Source organism: Lasiosphaeria miniovina, assembly GCF_030549165.1.
Source record: "Lasiosphaeria miniovina strain SMH2392-1A chromosome Unknown B0T26scaffold_2, whole genome shotgun sequence".
Classification (NCBI taxonomy): domain Eukaryota; kingdom Fungi; phylum Ascomycota; class Sordariomycetes; order Sordariales; family Lasiosphaeriaceae; genus Lasiosphaeria; species Lasiosphaeria miniovina.
The window spans coordinates 3,701,209-3,717,203 of NW_026848221.1; the positions used below are offsets into that span (position 1 = coordinate 3,701,209).

Sequence of the window (15,995 nt, forward strand, 5' to 3'; positions counted from 1 at the left end):
ATCGTCCCACCGGCCCATCGTGCGCCACATGCATCATCTGCAACCAACAATAACAGATCCCAGACTTCTTGTGTATGCCATAGGAGGCTGTGATGAATGAATGATTAACGCCTCCCAAGAAAGGCGGCAAATGGGGCCGGAGTGTCCATGTGTTGTTGGTCGGTCTGACCGATTAATTACGTATCGCATCGCAGCAGTAATTGTGTACTAATTGGCCGCCACTGTTCACTTCGCCATCAGCCATTTACTTACTTGCCTTGAGCCGCTTTATTCCCTAGCTCCTGTGGAGGCTGTACTGTTGACAATTGACAGACAGAGGAAGTTGCCTTTGGGAGTAGCGCTATGCGACTGCAAGTTGCTTGTTTTACACTCTCGGCATTTTGCGCTTTTCTGGGCATTTGGTGAGACCGGGCGTTTTTGTCATGGATCCATGTGTGATGTGATGCGGCGCACCGATTGAGTGCCACCCGGCTGGTGGTCATTTACAGGAGGGGGCCCATGGACGGGGGACGGGATCCCGACGACGCTGGCGTGTCCACCGCTGTTTTTTTTTTGGGGGGGGGGGGGGGGGTGTTTGGGAGGGGGGTGTTTGGGAGGGGGGTTAACACACTCGCACGACAACAAACAAAAACGGTGTCGACAGCGGCCGCGCGACATTTCAGCAAATTGGTTCTGTGTAGGTTGCTGGGGGGGCCGTATTCAACCGCACATCCCCATCTCTTACCGCCAGCCATCCTGGAGGACGTGGAGCTCGGCCGACCGGCCTGGTTATCCCCCGGCTCGGCATATTGTCCCTGACCGGTCCGCTGGCCGACCGGTCACTGAACCTGACCGCCGCACTTACATACACCTCCGCTTTGAGCTAATTAGACGGTGGAAGTTGCGCTTCTTGCGTGCGTAGAAATAGGCACAGCCAATTGAGCCGCCCTGTTTTACGAGGAACCTGGGGATGGAATGGAGCAAGTCAGCGGCCGCAGTTAAAAGGCAAGCCCGGACGATCCAGTTTGTTACAGGTAACTGCCCCATAGATGTTGGTCAGCGTTCGCGGGGATAATACCCTATGTGGTTGATCTCACCTTAAGGTTTTGTTCACAGCCACAGCCCTACGGATGCTCCGTACGCTAGTAATTTAGACTAACTAATGAAGATGTATGAATGTGTTTCCATACACGTACGGTGGTTTTCTAGATTATTTTGGTGTTCACCTCATAGTACGCGTATTATAAAGGCATTACTGAGGAACGGCACATTCCTAGCGCCATCCTCTTGTAAGACGACAAGTGGAGAACGGACGTTGGCCATTAGTTCCAAATTCTAGTGCAGGGAGAGTGGACGACGATGTATCTATTGTCATTGTTTTGCCAACAAATGGCATAGCGACATCCCCAATGCCAATGTCTTTGGTGCTATTCTCATCTATTCGCTCAACCCTCGTGGCCCAATCCCGTCCGTCCTTCCTAGTTCAACTGCACAGGAGGATTTGGCTGGGAGAGGGGCACTTTTACCATGATTGACTGGAGCTCGCGAGATTTACGTCAGCTTACTTGTGGGGTATTTTATTTCCTTACCACATGGGTGCGCCTCTTGGGACTTTGCCTCTTGTAGAAGGTAGTTAAGGAAAATAGCCACTAAGGCATACACACCTACGCGCTCAGTCAGATACAGCGAGAACTAGCCTAGATGGGATCAAAGATGCAAGACAGATCCCCAGCACGCTAGTAATAGGGTTTCTTCCAAGTTTCCCCTGTGCAACAGGGCTGTGTGTGGTGTGGTGCGCCGCGGCACAGCCACATCGGTCAGGTCAGGTCAGAGAGAAGTCTGGCGGTGAGACAGACCCTTTGCACATGGCTTGGGGTTGAGGGTTTGGACAGCGCGAGGCAAAAGGCACGTGTTGACGTGTTGCGGGTAGGTACCGTAGCACGGGGGTTCGCGCGCAGAATCCCGAAGAAACCCGTTGTGGGAGTCAGCGTGTTGGGGTGGTGGTTGTTTCACAAATTCAGGCAGGTGGTGGCGGGGTAGTATCCACGCACATCGGGCAACACCAGGGTCCCGACGGCGTGGATATGGAGGGACGGGCTGTCATTAAGGTGAACTTGTTCAACGTCAGACTGGCTATTTATTAGCCGTCATGCGAGTTTTCGCGTCGCGTGGGAGACGGCGGCGCCGATTGCTGTCCAAAGCATTGGGGGTTGTCTTTGATATACATGAAATCTGAATGAGCCATCATGATGGGGGATGGGAGATTATCGCAATAATGAATGAGTGGGGATGAAGATTAGATCTGTTATCTGGCTCGGGGCTACAGAGGTATCTCCAGCGATCTAAGGTTATCTCCAATCTCCGTGCTGGGCGCCTGAACACGGCACAGCTTGCGTTCTCCGCCGAGAAATGGGAGGAAACCGGGCGGGCCAGGCGGCCGAGTGCCAAGTGATGGTGGCTTCAAAGTTCCAAACGCACGCATCCGCATCTCTGAGTCATCGGCCGAGCCCTAACACTTTGCAAATGCCAAATAGAGCAGCAGATAGCGTCGCATTCCTAGCTTCAGTCGGTTGTCGGCAGGCTCGGAATAACGAGACGAGATGCAAGATCTGCAGCAGCAGCCATGCCACCCTCCAAAAAATAGCAATGGCAGGCGGGCTTGCGGGAAACCGAGCTACTCCGGAGTTAAGGGCTACCTGCAAGCCATTACGGAATACCTAACTAATGCAGCCCCACCTTATCTTTATTTTGTTGGCTCCGGGCGGCGACGGAGGATCTGCATTTGCGAGCGTGCCAACGTTCTGGTTCCGGTTCCGGTTCCAGTTCCGTTCTACCAACCAACCGTTTGGCAAAACCCCACCGTTTTACGAATAACGCATTTAGGAAATTTCTTCAAAACCATTATCCGACAGGGGTGACAGGAGGCTCCCGATGGCGCGCGAGATCCTTCCCTTGCGTCGTATCCTTGGATTCGCGGCAGCAACTTATTCTCAATTCTCGAATCCCAATCTCACCCAACGAACAAGGCCCAGCCAGCTACACGCCGGAATGATCAGAAAACGGCAATTGACCCGCTGCCAGGTGTCATGTCAGACCGCCTTGATATACGCAGTACATCCATCGCCTTGTGACCGTGCCAGGAAGTGATTTGCAGACCAACAGGCCTCGCAAACCAACAGCGCATCCTAACCGTTGTTGGACCCAACTCTCGAGGAGCTCGAGGCCTGCTAATTGGGGGCATCGAATGCCGATATGCTAGCGCATCGTTGCAACACCCGCAGAGTTTGATCTAGTCAAGCACAACGAAACTGGGAATGCTTTCTTTCTATCGCAGCTCTCTCGTCGCCGCCGTTATTGCACCACCGCCGCTGTACTGCCAATTCGGTCGGCGGCTCGGCCTTTCACGAGCACCCGGGCGATAACGAGTCAGCTTACCTATACCACTACATACCGTGAACAGTCTGTTCGTGCTTTGTTAAATTCTCGTCTAGCGGTTGCAAGTTTCCGTAATGCAAAGCGGCAAACGGACAATTGCAAGTGCGATGATGGTGTGTGAATGCTACGGCACACCCGACCCTCACCCTCGCATCCTCCCGTTCGCGGTCGGATGGTTCTTTTTAGCTCCGCGCTGACTCTTCCGCCGAGCGCGGGCGGATGGCGGCAGGGGTGTGCCGTCTCGGTTGGTAATAATACAACCCTGAAAAAAGAACACAAAAGCAGCGCTAATCCAGGGGCCCACCGGCCTTACGGCGCGACCTTAGGCCCGGTACTTCAGAGAGGTCCAGACTGGGCTGAAGACTTGATGGTGGGTAAGCCTTCTGATTGGCTGAGAATGCGACCGTTTTCGTAGGATTTCATCCCAAAGCACCACTGCCAGGGCCGGATTGGGGCCACCCATTACGGAGCAGGGGGCATGGGTGGGGCCTGAGGCTTTGGGCTCTTTGAGGGTTCCAGAATACGCCGCCTGAGCGCTGAATCGTGGCCCAGGAGCACAAAATAACGCCAGAGCGTCATGGCTTGCGGCGCAACCCCCGGCAACGAGGATCTGCCCGAGGACCGACCCGAAAATGGGCGTGAGAAGGGCGAGGGGCGAGGGGGGGCGTGGGAAGCTGTCAGTGCCAAGCACCTACCAAGAATACCTACATGTAGGCGCTGCCGTGGGACAGCAGTTTACCAACCAAGACGAGGCTCAGCTCAAACAGTCATCATGTTGGCGAGAGAGAGAAGGCTCGAGAAAGGCGCCCAAGACCCCCCGGTCCAGCGTTCTAACGTCCCAGCGTACTGGAGCTGCAACCCAGACCCATAACTGTCATAGGTTAGGTTTGTCATTGATAGAGTCCGTCCGTATCTCCGCAACGCAACACAAACCCACACTCTCGGAGGAAGAACCACCCCCCCCCCCCCTGCTTTTGTCATCATCTCCCATCATCTCTCGGGTTTCTGACGCGGCCGTTCCCTGTTCTTCTTTTTGCGGGGCGTCTATGTACATTACTGTCCACAATTCCATGTTCATGCCCAGGATCCAGACATTATTATAACTAAGCTGCCTCGCCCCGGCTTGCTCTTCCAATATCCAATTCCGCCTGTCTGTCCATCACACAAACAGAGCTCATTTGTCCCCGACACCTGAGCCCAACTGTCATCGACAAACCATATCGAACTCTTGCGGACAAGGACACAACCCGGGACACAGCCAGACAGCAGCCGGCCATGGCTTCGTCAAACGAGACCGCGCCCGCGGCCAAACTCGCCCCCGCCCACACTGGGCCCGTGGCCGAGTCCACTTCTACCCTCGCCGAAGGAGACCGGCCCGTCACGAGCGAGAAGAAGGCCCCGTCTCACCTAAGCCCCGATAACGAGGCCACAAACAATGCGTACCTCAGCAGCGACTCCACGCGCGCGCCATCCACTGTTGGAGACGAGAAGAAGACGGTTGACGACGCGGGGAGCACCAAGGAGGAGCCCGCAATCCTCGCAAACGCCGAAGGCGAAGAAGACCTTGGAGACTATCCAAAGGGGGTCGCCCTCACGTTTATCGTCATCGCCCTCGTCCTTAGCATCTTCCTCGTTGCCCTTGATATGGTAAACCCCCCCCCTCGGTTTGTGTTTTCGTCTTCTCCTTGGCTGTTGCTAACTTGGGCGCTCTAGACAATTGTCGCAACCGCCATCCCCAAGATTACCGACGAGTTCGGCGGCCTCGCCGATGTCGCCTGGTACGGGTCAGCCTTCTTCATGACCGTTGGCGGTTTCCAGTCTGTCTGGGGAAAGGCGTTCAAGTACTTTCCCCTCAAGATCGCATTCCTTCTCTCCATCATCATCTTCGAGATTGGTAGCTTGATCTGCGCCGTCGCGCCGAATTCTGTCGCCTTTATTATCGGACGTGCCATTGCTGGTGTTGGCGCTGCCGGCGTCGGTGCCGGTGCCTATACCATCATTGCGTTCGCCGCCGAGCCCAAGAAGCGGCCCATGTTCACCGGCATTATCGGCGCGTCGTACGGCATTGCCTCTGTTATCGGCCCTCTGCTCGGTGGCGCCTTTTCGGACCACGTCACCTGGCGCTGGTGCTTTTACATCAACCTTCCCATTGGTGGCCTCTCGGCCGTTATCCTCTTCTTCTTCTTCAAGGCGCCCGAGCGTGCAAAGCCCATCGACGCGCCTCTTAGCGAGAAGCTCCTCCAGATGGATCCTCTGGGTGCCGCTCTGATCATGGCCGGCGTCATTTCTTATGTTCTTGCCCTTCAATATGGTGGCCAGACCGCGAGTTGGAACAGCTCCAAGGTCATCGGCTTGATCGTTGGCTCCGTGCTCATCTTTACCGTTTTCGGATTCTGGGAGTGGTACAACGGCGAGCGTGCCATGATGGTCCCGCGTCTGATGCGGATGCGGACTGTCTGGAACAGCTCTCTGTACGCCGCCTTCTTTGCCGGCACCTACTTTATCGTCGTCTACTACCTGCCTATCTACTTCCAGAGCATCGACAACACTAGCCCTACCGATTCGGGCGTGCGTAACCTGCCTCTCATCCTCGCCGTCACCGTCGCGACCGTCGCATCAGGCGGTAGCATCACGCAGAACGGCATTGCCGCCCCCGTGCTTGTCGGCTCCGCTGCCGTTGCCACCGTCTCCGCCGGTCTCTTGTATACCCTCGACATCGGTACTGGCTCTCCCAAGTGGATCGGCTACCAGGTCCTTGCTGGTCTTGCTTGGGGCGCGGGTTTCCAGGTCCCCATGATCATCGCCCAAGCCTCTGCCGAGGTCTCCGATCTGTCTTCCACCACTGCTATTGTTTTGTGTATGTGTTTCCTCTTTCTCTCCATCCTTGAAATGACTTCGGCTAATAGGACCCTAAAAAACAGTCTACCAAACCACCGGAGGCGCATTCCTCGTCTCTGCCGCACAGTCTGCCTTTATCAACAGGGTTATCAGCACGGCTTCCGTTTCGCTACCCGATGTCGACCCCATGATGATCCTCGCCACTGGTGCGACGTCGCTCCGCATCGCATTTACCGAGCAACAGCTTCCCGCAGTCCTCGAAGCCTACATGGCGGGCATCAAGCTTACTTTTGCCCTCGCTACCGGCACTGTCGGCTTCTCTTTCATTCTCAGTCTCTTCGCCAGCTTCAAGCGTCTCAACACGGATGCGTTGAAGGGTGGTGCCGGAGCGGCTTAGGCTTGATACCCCGGCATCCGATCTCTTGTCACGCTCACTCAATCGTCTCCTTTTGTTCTTTCTTTTTTCCTTTATTATAATTAGACTGCATGTATATGGGCGGCACATACGTCTTCCATGAGTTTATAATCTAAGAATAGGAGCTGCAGCTCGTCAGGCAGACAGCTGGCACTGGTTCGGAACTTGCTCATCTGTACAAGTCTGGCATGGGGGAAGGGGATAATAGCGGCCATAGACTGGGATGGAGTGACTTGGAATCAACGTGGAAGACCGGAGCGGAGCTTCACAGGCCAAAAAAGAAACCAGCGAAGAGATACCAACGGCGTTGAGGGCTGCGTTTTTTTTTTAAACACTGCCCTTGGTTAGATGGGACGGCTGTCCTGGGCCGTCGGGTTTTCCGATATAATTATTCTACAATGTTAATATCAAGAGGCCATCTCCACTTGAATCAAGTCGTTCGCACATTCGTCTCTGAAAACAACTATGGTGTTTCGGTTTCCACGTCCTCTCTGCAATGTTTGTCCAACATTTGGAACTTCAAAAACTTGAGGGGCAGTGAGGCCACGAAGTCATCGTTCCAACACAAAATTCTTGCCATGTCACCCAACCCCGAACTCGAGAACAGAAATGGTGGCACCAGTTGCCAAGCAACTAATCGCGACCACAAGTGTTTGTGAATTGACGGAAGGGCGCGAGAGCGCGAGACAGGTCGAACTGACGAGCTTAGCAGCGAGATCCTTCCTAACTTTACGTGAACAACTACGATATCTCCTTGGGGAATTACCCAGCGCATTCAGCCCTAACACCAACCAGCTACTCATCCCACTCAAGCAACTTAGGGAGGGATTGATGTGAAAACTAAGATCCCACCCGCGATTCGGCTCTCGCCCTCGGACTAGTTCAATCTCTCTCCCTCGGAAAACCTGCCCAGCACAGCGAACCAGCGAACGAGACACACACCAATTAGCTGCTCAAAGCCAAGCGCCTAATGAGTGCGCACAGGATGATAAATTTTAGTGGCCGTCAAAATTTCAATCAGATAGATACGCATCCTACCCAAGGAAGATCCGTCGTCCTAGTTTCATTTCCAACAGGGAATCTGACCCAACATGATCATCCTCCCCCCCCCCCCCCCCACACAAGCTTCCTCTCCCAACACAAAGGAAACCAAGCCAGCTATGTTGCATGTATGAAACCGCCAATGGGGTACATATCCTCGCCGACTAGTGGGGAGGTAGAAACCCCCCGGACTTTTTCTGAAAAACGGTTTCCGTGCATCGTCGGGGACTCGGGATTATTTAGTAATCACCCCCCCTCGGGCACCCGTTTTCGTTTTCGTCTCCCTTCCCCCCCTCCCCCTCGCATTTCCACTTTCGTATAAACGAGCAAGATAGTAATAATTAGAAATTTCAAGTTCGTCGCAGCCCACCTGCCTACCTTGAATCTTATTTTAAAAACGTGGGCCTGATTATGTATTGTACATACCTGTCAAGATGTCAGCCGGGCACGGAAGGTAATCAATCAATCAATCAATAACTTGTGCATGCGCGCATACGCACGTGGATGCGGACGTACGGGCCGTAATTACGGCTGACACGCGGCTAACAGGGAGATAAAAATACGGAGTAAGCACTTGTTCCGATATGTGTTTGGGCACTGGCAGCTGTGTTGGGCTGGCCCAGCTTTTCCCCCGCCGGCGATGGAGATAAGCTGCGTGCTGCGTGCTGCGTGCTCCGTAGTGCGTATGGGGCGTGCTTGGAATCGTAATCATTTGAGATGAAATGCAAATGCAAATGCATGATTTGACGCCTGACTGAGCAAGGTAATAATATGGGGCGGAGCTTCCCGAGCACACACACACACACAACAAGCTGGATGCCAAATACTAATAGTTCTAGGTTCGTAGACGGATACGCTTCTTGTTGCGTGGGCCAATCGGAAGACGTGGGTGAAGGAGGGCTCGGGTTTGGGTGACATTGGACATGTGATTACGTGGTGAGACGTCCAATACTTTTTATTTTGAGTCCATTCCTGGCTACGTTTGATCCCCAGTCAGAAATGGCTTCCTTTCCCATGCCAACCCCCCACTAAATGTCAAGGTGCTGGAAATAAATGCTCGTCCCGATTGTGACCGGCTTTACATTGCACCGAGTCCAACACATGTGATTTCTATCATCACCTGCAAGCATCCACAACTATCAGCATTTCATAGTCTTCGCTCAAAGGAACACGTTTGGCCACTTGTCTTAACAAAGAAGACTTATGACGCGAATGAAACGGGCAGGTTCTGCGTTCCATTAGTTAGTTATAGACTCACGGAGTACACAGCATAGTAAGATCCGAATCTGAAAGTGTAATGAGAAGCTAAAGCCTCGGCCGCTCCGTCGGTCCTCTCGACTGTTAAAATTGGCTTCCTGCCGTAATATTTTCCTTGTAGGGGAGTGTCAAGTCTCGTTCATTCATTCATGTCTTCTTGAGGGATAGTAGACTTCTCGAAAGTCAAGGGGAGAGGTATAGCAATGTGAAAGCTCTCTATGGTACATCGATCTTTGAAATATTAATACAGACCGCTAGCCCCTGGATTATGTTTTGCCAGGGGTTGCCAGTCTTCCCATTGACCTTCCTGTGCGCTCTGCCCGCCGTATGGCACACTTGGGTTGCTGCTCGCGGGTGTATTGCCTCTCATCAAACTGTCAAAGAATGCCATGTCGACACCTTGAAGTGCCCAGTCATTCACGGGAGCCGTCAGTCCCGGGTACTGGTATTGCTCTTGAAGGGCGTCGTTGATTCCAGTTGGGAATTGGGGTGCAAACTGGAACTCGTTGACAAGCGGCGCCTGCGCCTGCAACTGAGAGTCTGGCTGGGCCGGCGACTCCAAGTTGATTCCCGCCGCTGGCTTGTCACAGCTGATAGGAGGCAGGCAACCATCACCGAGCCCAGGAACACCCATTGAGTTAGGAGCGGCGGAGTTTGAATGAGCTCTGAGTGACTGCGGCATAGCTTGTGCGCTTGGCTGCGTCTTTCTGGGCGACTCCTTCGAAATGACGCCTTCCTTGGCGATCTTGATAATTCCAAAATACGGAATGATCATGCGTAGAACATGGTCGTCCTCGTCCTCGTCACATTCCCTGTCCTCTTGAGGACAGGGCAGGTGCCCAGGGCAGACGCTCCGACCCTCGGCAGCCTCGTTCTCCAAAGCGAGGAGGTGGCGAAGTATATCGGCGCTCTTTTGGCTTAAGCTGTCTCCGTTGTTTTCGTTGATGCCGTCCATTCTTTCCAGCACCTCCTCCATGATGGCGCGGTCACTGAGCCGCTGGTGTGCTAGAATATTCTCGCCGACACGTTGGCGATGGCCATATAGATGAGCCAGCAACAGCGTCATGGCCCCTACGAGGGCGAAAAAGTCGATCGCTCGACAGCAAAATGCTATGCGGTTGAAGGATCGGAACTCAACAAAACGGCGAAGGACCTCCCTAGACGCTGGAAAGCAAAAACACGTCAGCGCAACGGGTCAACAAGTAGGTAGTAGACAAGGGCAAAAACACCCACCATTTACGCAAGTCATTTTGCTAAAATTATAACTGGTGCTTGCACGTCCTTCACTCTGGTTTGAAGGGTCGTCGGACCGCAGCATATACGGCAGATGCAGCTGGTTGAGGAGATTGTAATGGAACAGCTGATTCAACAGTCTCATTGTGTTCAGGAAGGTTTGCTTATCAACTGTGGTAGAATCCAGCGTCGGCATGAGCCACCACCTACTGGGGAGCAACTTGGAAGCCTTCTGCAACTCTAAGTCGATTTCTTGCGTCAAGGAGTAGTCGGTTGCGCAAGGGTCTGATTCGTTGCGCTCCAGAATGCGGGACATGATGACGGTGTGGGTGCGTTCGAGCCGACCAGTATCGCTTTCGCTGGCCAGTGCAGCCGGCGAGGCCATGGTGGTGCTGAGGGTGCCTTGGGGAAGACCAAGCATCATGCAGAGGAAGCGATCCGCATAGACAATTCGGTACCATAAAAACGATGGATCAATCGTCGTTGTCGGATTGAGCTTCTTTAACGGCTGTGGATTATGGGTTCGATGTAGCCCCATCAGTTGCGCAATGACCATGGCCCTTCGCATGACCGTCAACGCATGTCGCAAGTTGCCATTGTTGCAGTGGAAGAGGCCTTCCAAATAGACGCATTCCAGGCCCTCAAAGGTACTGACAAGTTCGTCGTCGGAAGTGACTAGCCGCTTGACCGTATCTAACAGTCTTTCCCTCAAGGCAACATGGTTCTCGGACAGGCCAAACGGACGGAAATACTGAAGGAATTTTGCGAGAAGCAACAAGTGCTTTCCCAGAACCACCGGATGTGACCTGGGGTCGGGCAGGGAAAAAAGGTGGGAAGGCGAGTCTAGTCCATCCCGATCGATTTCGCTGTATGGTCTTAAGCCCAGGAGGTTGAAGAAAATAAGAGCTTCGGTTTCGTAGCGCTTGAGCAGCTGGAGATCGCCACGACACGGCAGTGCCGCGTACAGAGCCGCCGAGATTCTTTCATTCTTTGAAGAATCTGAAGCAACTCTCGGAGGGGCCGGCAAATCCAACGACACGGCAGGCGTCGGTTGGCTGCTCGGCTCTCCTTCCTGCTTCAGTGTCAGTATCATGTTTGGGCGGTTAGGGGCAGAGGCAGCATACCGACGCTGTCATGTGCGTGCTGGAAATGGACTGAGGGTCCAGGTCCATTGACCCATCTGGGGTGGGCAGGTCGGGGTTAGGGTTAAAGCAGGTAGTGTGGTCATCGCCGCTGAACGCTACCCCTCTGGTGGTACTGGTACTGGTGCTGTCTGGTGCTGAGGTAGAATCAGGCGGTGTCGGGCCAGCGCCGCCATCAGTGCTGACTTGCTTCACCAGCTTCTCAATCAAGGCCTCGACGCGCACAATGCGGTCGCCCATGTGCCGGCCCCGGTCGGTTAGGGAAGATGCCTCCTCGGGGAACTCCTGGCTGACACAATGCGCCCCTCGGCGGTGGCAGCCAATGCACACGGGGTCGGTTGGGGAAGCAAAGGTGCATCGTATCTTGCGCCGTTTGCACTCCCAGCAACTGCGAGTCCCTTTCCTAATCTTGCGCCGCTTGGCTTCGGCGGCAGCGGCAGCGGCGTCGGCAGCGTCAGCCCCGTCTGGCGACCCGAATTCGCGAGGGCCTGCTCGTGAAGGCGAGTCGGGCGAAAGCGGGCGCCCGCCTCGAGACCCGGAGGTAGTGGTATCCATAATTAGTAGGTAAACAGTTGTGTTCAGATTCCAGAGTTAGGTGCCAGTCTGCAGCGGCGGCGGCGTGTTTGGGCCTGTCTGTCTGGTAACATAAGCGTCCCAACGGCTTTGGCAGCTGACAAACTGGCGCGGCCGCCTCTGGATTTCTTGGTAGGCCAGCCAAGGGTGCGACAAGACGAGCACAAGCCCGAGAAAGAAGCAACAAGCTGCTTTGACAGTTGGAGCCGGCGCGGCGGAGTGGGAGGGCCAGTTTTTGGAAGAGCTCGGGGTTTGGGGCATTTGTCATGTTCCGCCGAGGCGGCGATACAGACCCCCCTGGAAGCCTGACTAGCAGCCTGGGCTGACAAATTGCGGCCTCTCCAGGCCCACGCAAACCAGGTGCCTACCGCCTAGTGCTCCTTTGAGGCTTTGCGGCTCCATTTGCTCCATAATAAATGGACGGCACGGCTGACAGGACAAGGAAGTCATTTGTCAGACCAGACTGCCCGGATCCGCACCACCTCGGATTCGGCGACATTCCGGAGACTTCATTGCCTGCCATATGGCCCCACCACACCCGCGTGCCGGCCCATGACTCACCACCGGTCGATCCCCACCCCCGGTGTCGACACGGTCAAATCGCCAAGTATTCCGTACATGGGTGCGCGTTTGATGACGATTCGCGGCGGCCCGGCATGCCCATGGCAAGGAGTGTCAGGTGGCGAAGACGCCCGATCCGCTAGCTGCCCTGAAGGTGTTTAGTGTTCTCTGGGGAGAGGTGGGCAATGATTTTGCTTTCTTCTTGCATGGCCGACGCGAGAATGTTGTCTCTCTAGCTGCGCCGACGACAGCGGAGGAAGCATGCGCCGATGAAAGCCTAATTCGTTAGCCCTGCTTAGGTTGATACTGGAGCTTGGGGTTGGACAGCAGGCAATGATCGATCTTGGTAGTGGGTTGGGGGAACAGGCCGTGGCCCACGAGTTTGAAGTAGGTGAGAACGTAATTAATTGGGCCGGTTTGAGATTGGGTCCGGACGGCTGCCTCTCTTAAACTCTTTGGAATAAAAGGAAAGAAGGAAAAGACTAACGGAAGATGATGCTGAGGCCTGGCCAGGTAGCTCCTCTCCCGGGCCTGTCTATTATTGAGAAGCTCGGGCACCTTGTGTGACCTGAACTCCCGCTGAGTGGCATGATTTAAGGTTTTGATCCCACCCTCGGATTCCCCATAGACCGCTCTGCGTTCTCGTCTCCAGGTTCAATCTCTTGCCCCAGATTAGGCGGCTTGCTTGATTTATCCTGTACGGGGTAGGCATAGGTGCATCCACAGCTGTATACTTCCAAGTTATGCGAGCTTCTCATCAGAAGAAGCGCCGTCTTGAGCCTGTCGGCGCCCATTGTCAATTAAGCCTCGATAAGCGCGCTGGCTCACTCAGAAACAAGGTTGAACCGCAGTCCGGAATTGGCGCAAGCGCAGTCGCGGCCCTCTCCCGAGACCGAAACTACCTGATGCGCTGCAGCGGTGGAATCACAAGACGCCGCGCACCATTTCCAACTTGGAAAGTGTTGCAGACCAATCCAGAGTGGGGGAAATGGACGGCGGCTCTCGTAACTAGATAAGAGCTGGGGTCGAAGCTACCATGGCTTGGTCGCCTTTTTTCTACTTTTTTGCGTTTGAATGCCGCTCTGTCTCATCTCAGGGCTTCTGAAAGAAAACACGGCCTCAATGCTCACGACATGCCTGGTTGGAACTATGCCTTCTCCCTGTCCCGCGAGGCCGTCAAGGCTGCCACGCCGCCAGGGACAGTCCGTCTCATAGGTAAAAACGAAAACCGCCCACAGCGTCACGAGTCGGGCTTTCATCAGACAGCAACTGACTCGCAAGCCAGAACACAGCATCACGCAGCACAATGGCAGATACGTCGACCGCGTCGCCAACTTCCCCGTGCCCACCGCGGACCCTGCAGATCCCCTCAACTGGGCGCGCTGGCGCAAGTTTTCTTGCCTGGCTGCCGTGTCTTCGTACGCCTTCGTGGCCAACTTCGTGTCGGCCTCGCTGGCGCCCGCGCTGCCAATCTGGAACTTGTCGTTCCCCCAGAGCCCGAGGCCGCCCGAGGACTTGGTTCAATTCATTGCGGTAATAACGAATGCCTCTTCAACTCTCCGACGAGGTCCCAACGCCCCCTTGTTATGCTGATATTTCTTCGATAGTTCAACGTGCTTCTCCTCGGCCTTGGGAATATCTTCTGGGTACCCCTGGCCAACGTCTTTGGCCGCCGGCCCATCATGGTCTTTTCAACGCTGACGCTTTTCATCGCCACCGCTTGCGGGACGATGACTTCGGATTTCGGCCGCGTTCTCGCCATCCGCGTCTTTCAGGGGCTGGGTAGTTCGGCTTCAGAGACCGTGACTCCCGCCATCGTCGGCGACATGTTCTTTGTCCACGAGCGAGGGGGTTGGATGGTGAGTTGCCAAGGAACCATTCTGATCATGTTCCCAGATTTTCCGCTAACGTGGCTTTTTTTTCTCTTCTCAGGCTCTCTACACGGCATCTTTGGCCAGCGGGTCCGTCGTTGGCGGAATATGCGGCGGCTACATTGCCGCCCGCCTTGGCTGGTTCGCTCTCTTCGAGGTAAACGCAGTGCTGTCGGGGCTCACGTTGCTGTGCGCCATCCTCCTGGTCCCCGAAACAATTTACCACCGCGCGTCGCTCTGTCTTCCGGTCCAGCGGAACATCCCTCGGACTTCTCGCTTCCAGCCCCGGACGCCGGCGCCATATTTGAGCCTCGTTTCGCTCCCTTCAATGCACATGACCGTGCCGTCTCGCTTTGTCGGCTCAATAGACCAAGGCCCGAGCCTTACTTGGTACCAGACCTCGTCCTCGAGCGACTTGTCCTCGCCGACTCCGTTCCGAGTTTCCAAAGTCTCAAAGCAGAATCGGTCATCTCGGGCAACAACAGCCAATGCAATTGCCAGCGAGCGACAGACCCCGTTCACCTTCTTGCGGTCTCTCAAGTTTGGCATGTACAGGGGCAATGTCCTCTACCAGTTCAAGAAGCCGTGGTTCACCCTCCGCCTCCCCGCCACCTGGATCGTCATGTTCCAGTATGGCGGGCTCGTGGGCGGCGTCGCGGTGATATCGTCTGTCGGACCGCTGCTTCTCGACTTGCCACCGTACCAGTGGGGAGACAACTCGGGACTGCTGTTTATCGGCGCCTTGGTCGGCATCGTCCTCGGTGGCCTCTACACCAGCCTCCTGGCTGACAAGCGCCTCAAGCAGTTTGCAAAGAATCAAGATCACGGCTTTGCGGAACCAGAGTCGAGAATCCCCGTGCTGCTCCCCTCGCTGGCAGTCGCTACGGGCGGGCTGCTGGTGTTTGGCTTCTGCGCGCAGAATCCCGGGCGGTACCAGTGGGTCGGGCTTGAGTTCGCCTACGGCATGGTTTCGTTTGCCCTCACCCAAGTGCCGTCGATATGGTTCAGCTATGTGAGTGCCAATGTTTTGTTCAAGTTCCGGAAACCCCAAGGCTTCTAGTCAGGCATGAAAACTCACAGGCTGACGTTGAAATTACCTACAGCTCATTGATTCCTACGCGCAACTAGCGAGCGACTGCTTCGTCATGATCTGCATCCTGCGAGGCATCATCCCCTTTGCCTGGACATTTTTCGTCAGCCAGTGGGTGCAGAGGGATGGGTACTTGATTCCGTTTGGCGGCTTCACAGTTATCATGGGGGTGTTTTCCCTGCTGATTCTTCCAGTCATCTGGATGGGGAAGCGGATGAGGATTGCAACGGCACGGTATGTGGTTGGCAACCAGTGAGGTTGGGTCACGGACGACGTTCGGCGACAAGATAGAACTAATTAGGCTATTTGGCTTGAAGAATTGAGAAAATAAAGGACTCTGACTAGAGCGCCCCAGAAAGCCTCTCTACGCACCCTCATATGCCACCCGGAACCTCCTAATAGGCATATTTTTTTAATATAATTTATCTGTGGACTTCAACAAAACCATTGAAAGTTCCGGCAGGGAACTCCTTCTCTTGACAGCCCAATATATCCATTTACATAGGCCAGATGGTGGGACAATCACATTAGCCTGTGCTTTCACACGCGTCGCCGTTCAC

The 15,995-nt window shown here is 54.7% G+C and overlaps 3 protein-coding genes across 3 annotated transcripts; 2 read left to right on the top strand and 1 right to left on the bottom strand.

Moving 5' to 3' along the window:
- Window positions 1-4,689: 4,689 nt before the first annotated feature.
- Window positions 4,690-6,649, top strand: B0T26DRAFT_738379 (major facilitator superfamily domain-containing protein; the record flags this gene model as incomplete). Its single annotated transcript, XM_060443588.1, has 3 exons — window positions 4,690-5,061; window positions 5,128-6,271; window positions 6,336-6,649. The coding sequence occupies 3 exons, from the start codon at window positions 4,690-4,692 to the stop codon at window positions 6,647-6,649; spliced, it is 1,830 nt and encodes a 609-aa protein (XP_060300676.1).
- Window positions 6,650-9,206: 2,557 nt separating this feature from the next.
- Window positions 9,207-11,895, bottom strand: B0T26DRAFT_639666 (uncharacterized protein; the record flags this gene model as incomplete). Its single annotated transcript, XM_060437156.1, has 3 exons — window positions 9,207-10,129; window positions 10,199-11,208; window positions 11,354-11,895. The coding sequence occupies 3 exons, from the start codon at window positions 11,893-11,895 to the stop codon at window positions 9,207-9,209; spliced, it is 2,475 nt and encodes an 824-aa protein (XP_060300677.1).
- Window positions 11,896-13,607: 1,712 nt separating this feature from the next.
- Window positions 13,608-15,990, top strand: B0T26DRAFT_766494 (major facilitator superfamily domain-containing protein; the record flags this gene model as incomplete). Its single annotated transcript, XM_060446476.1, has 5 exons — window positions 13,608-13,713; window positions 13,760-14,007; window positions 14,082-14,333; window positions 14,407-15,357; window positions 15,449-15,990. 5 exons carry the CDS (start codon window positions 13,608-13,610, stop codon window positions 15,689-15,691), a joined length of 1,800 nt encoding a protein of 599 aa, XP_060300678.1. The 3' UTR covers window positions 15,692-15,990.
- Window positions 15,991-15,995: the final 5 nt, after the last annotated feature.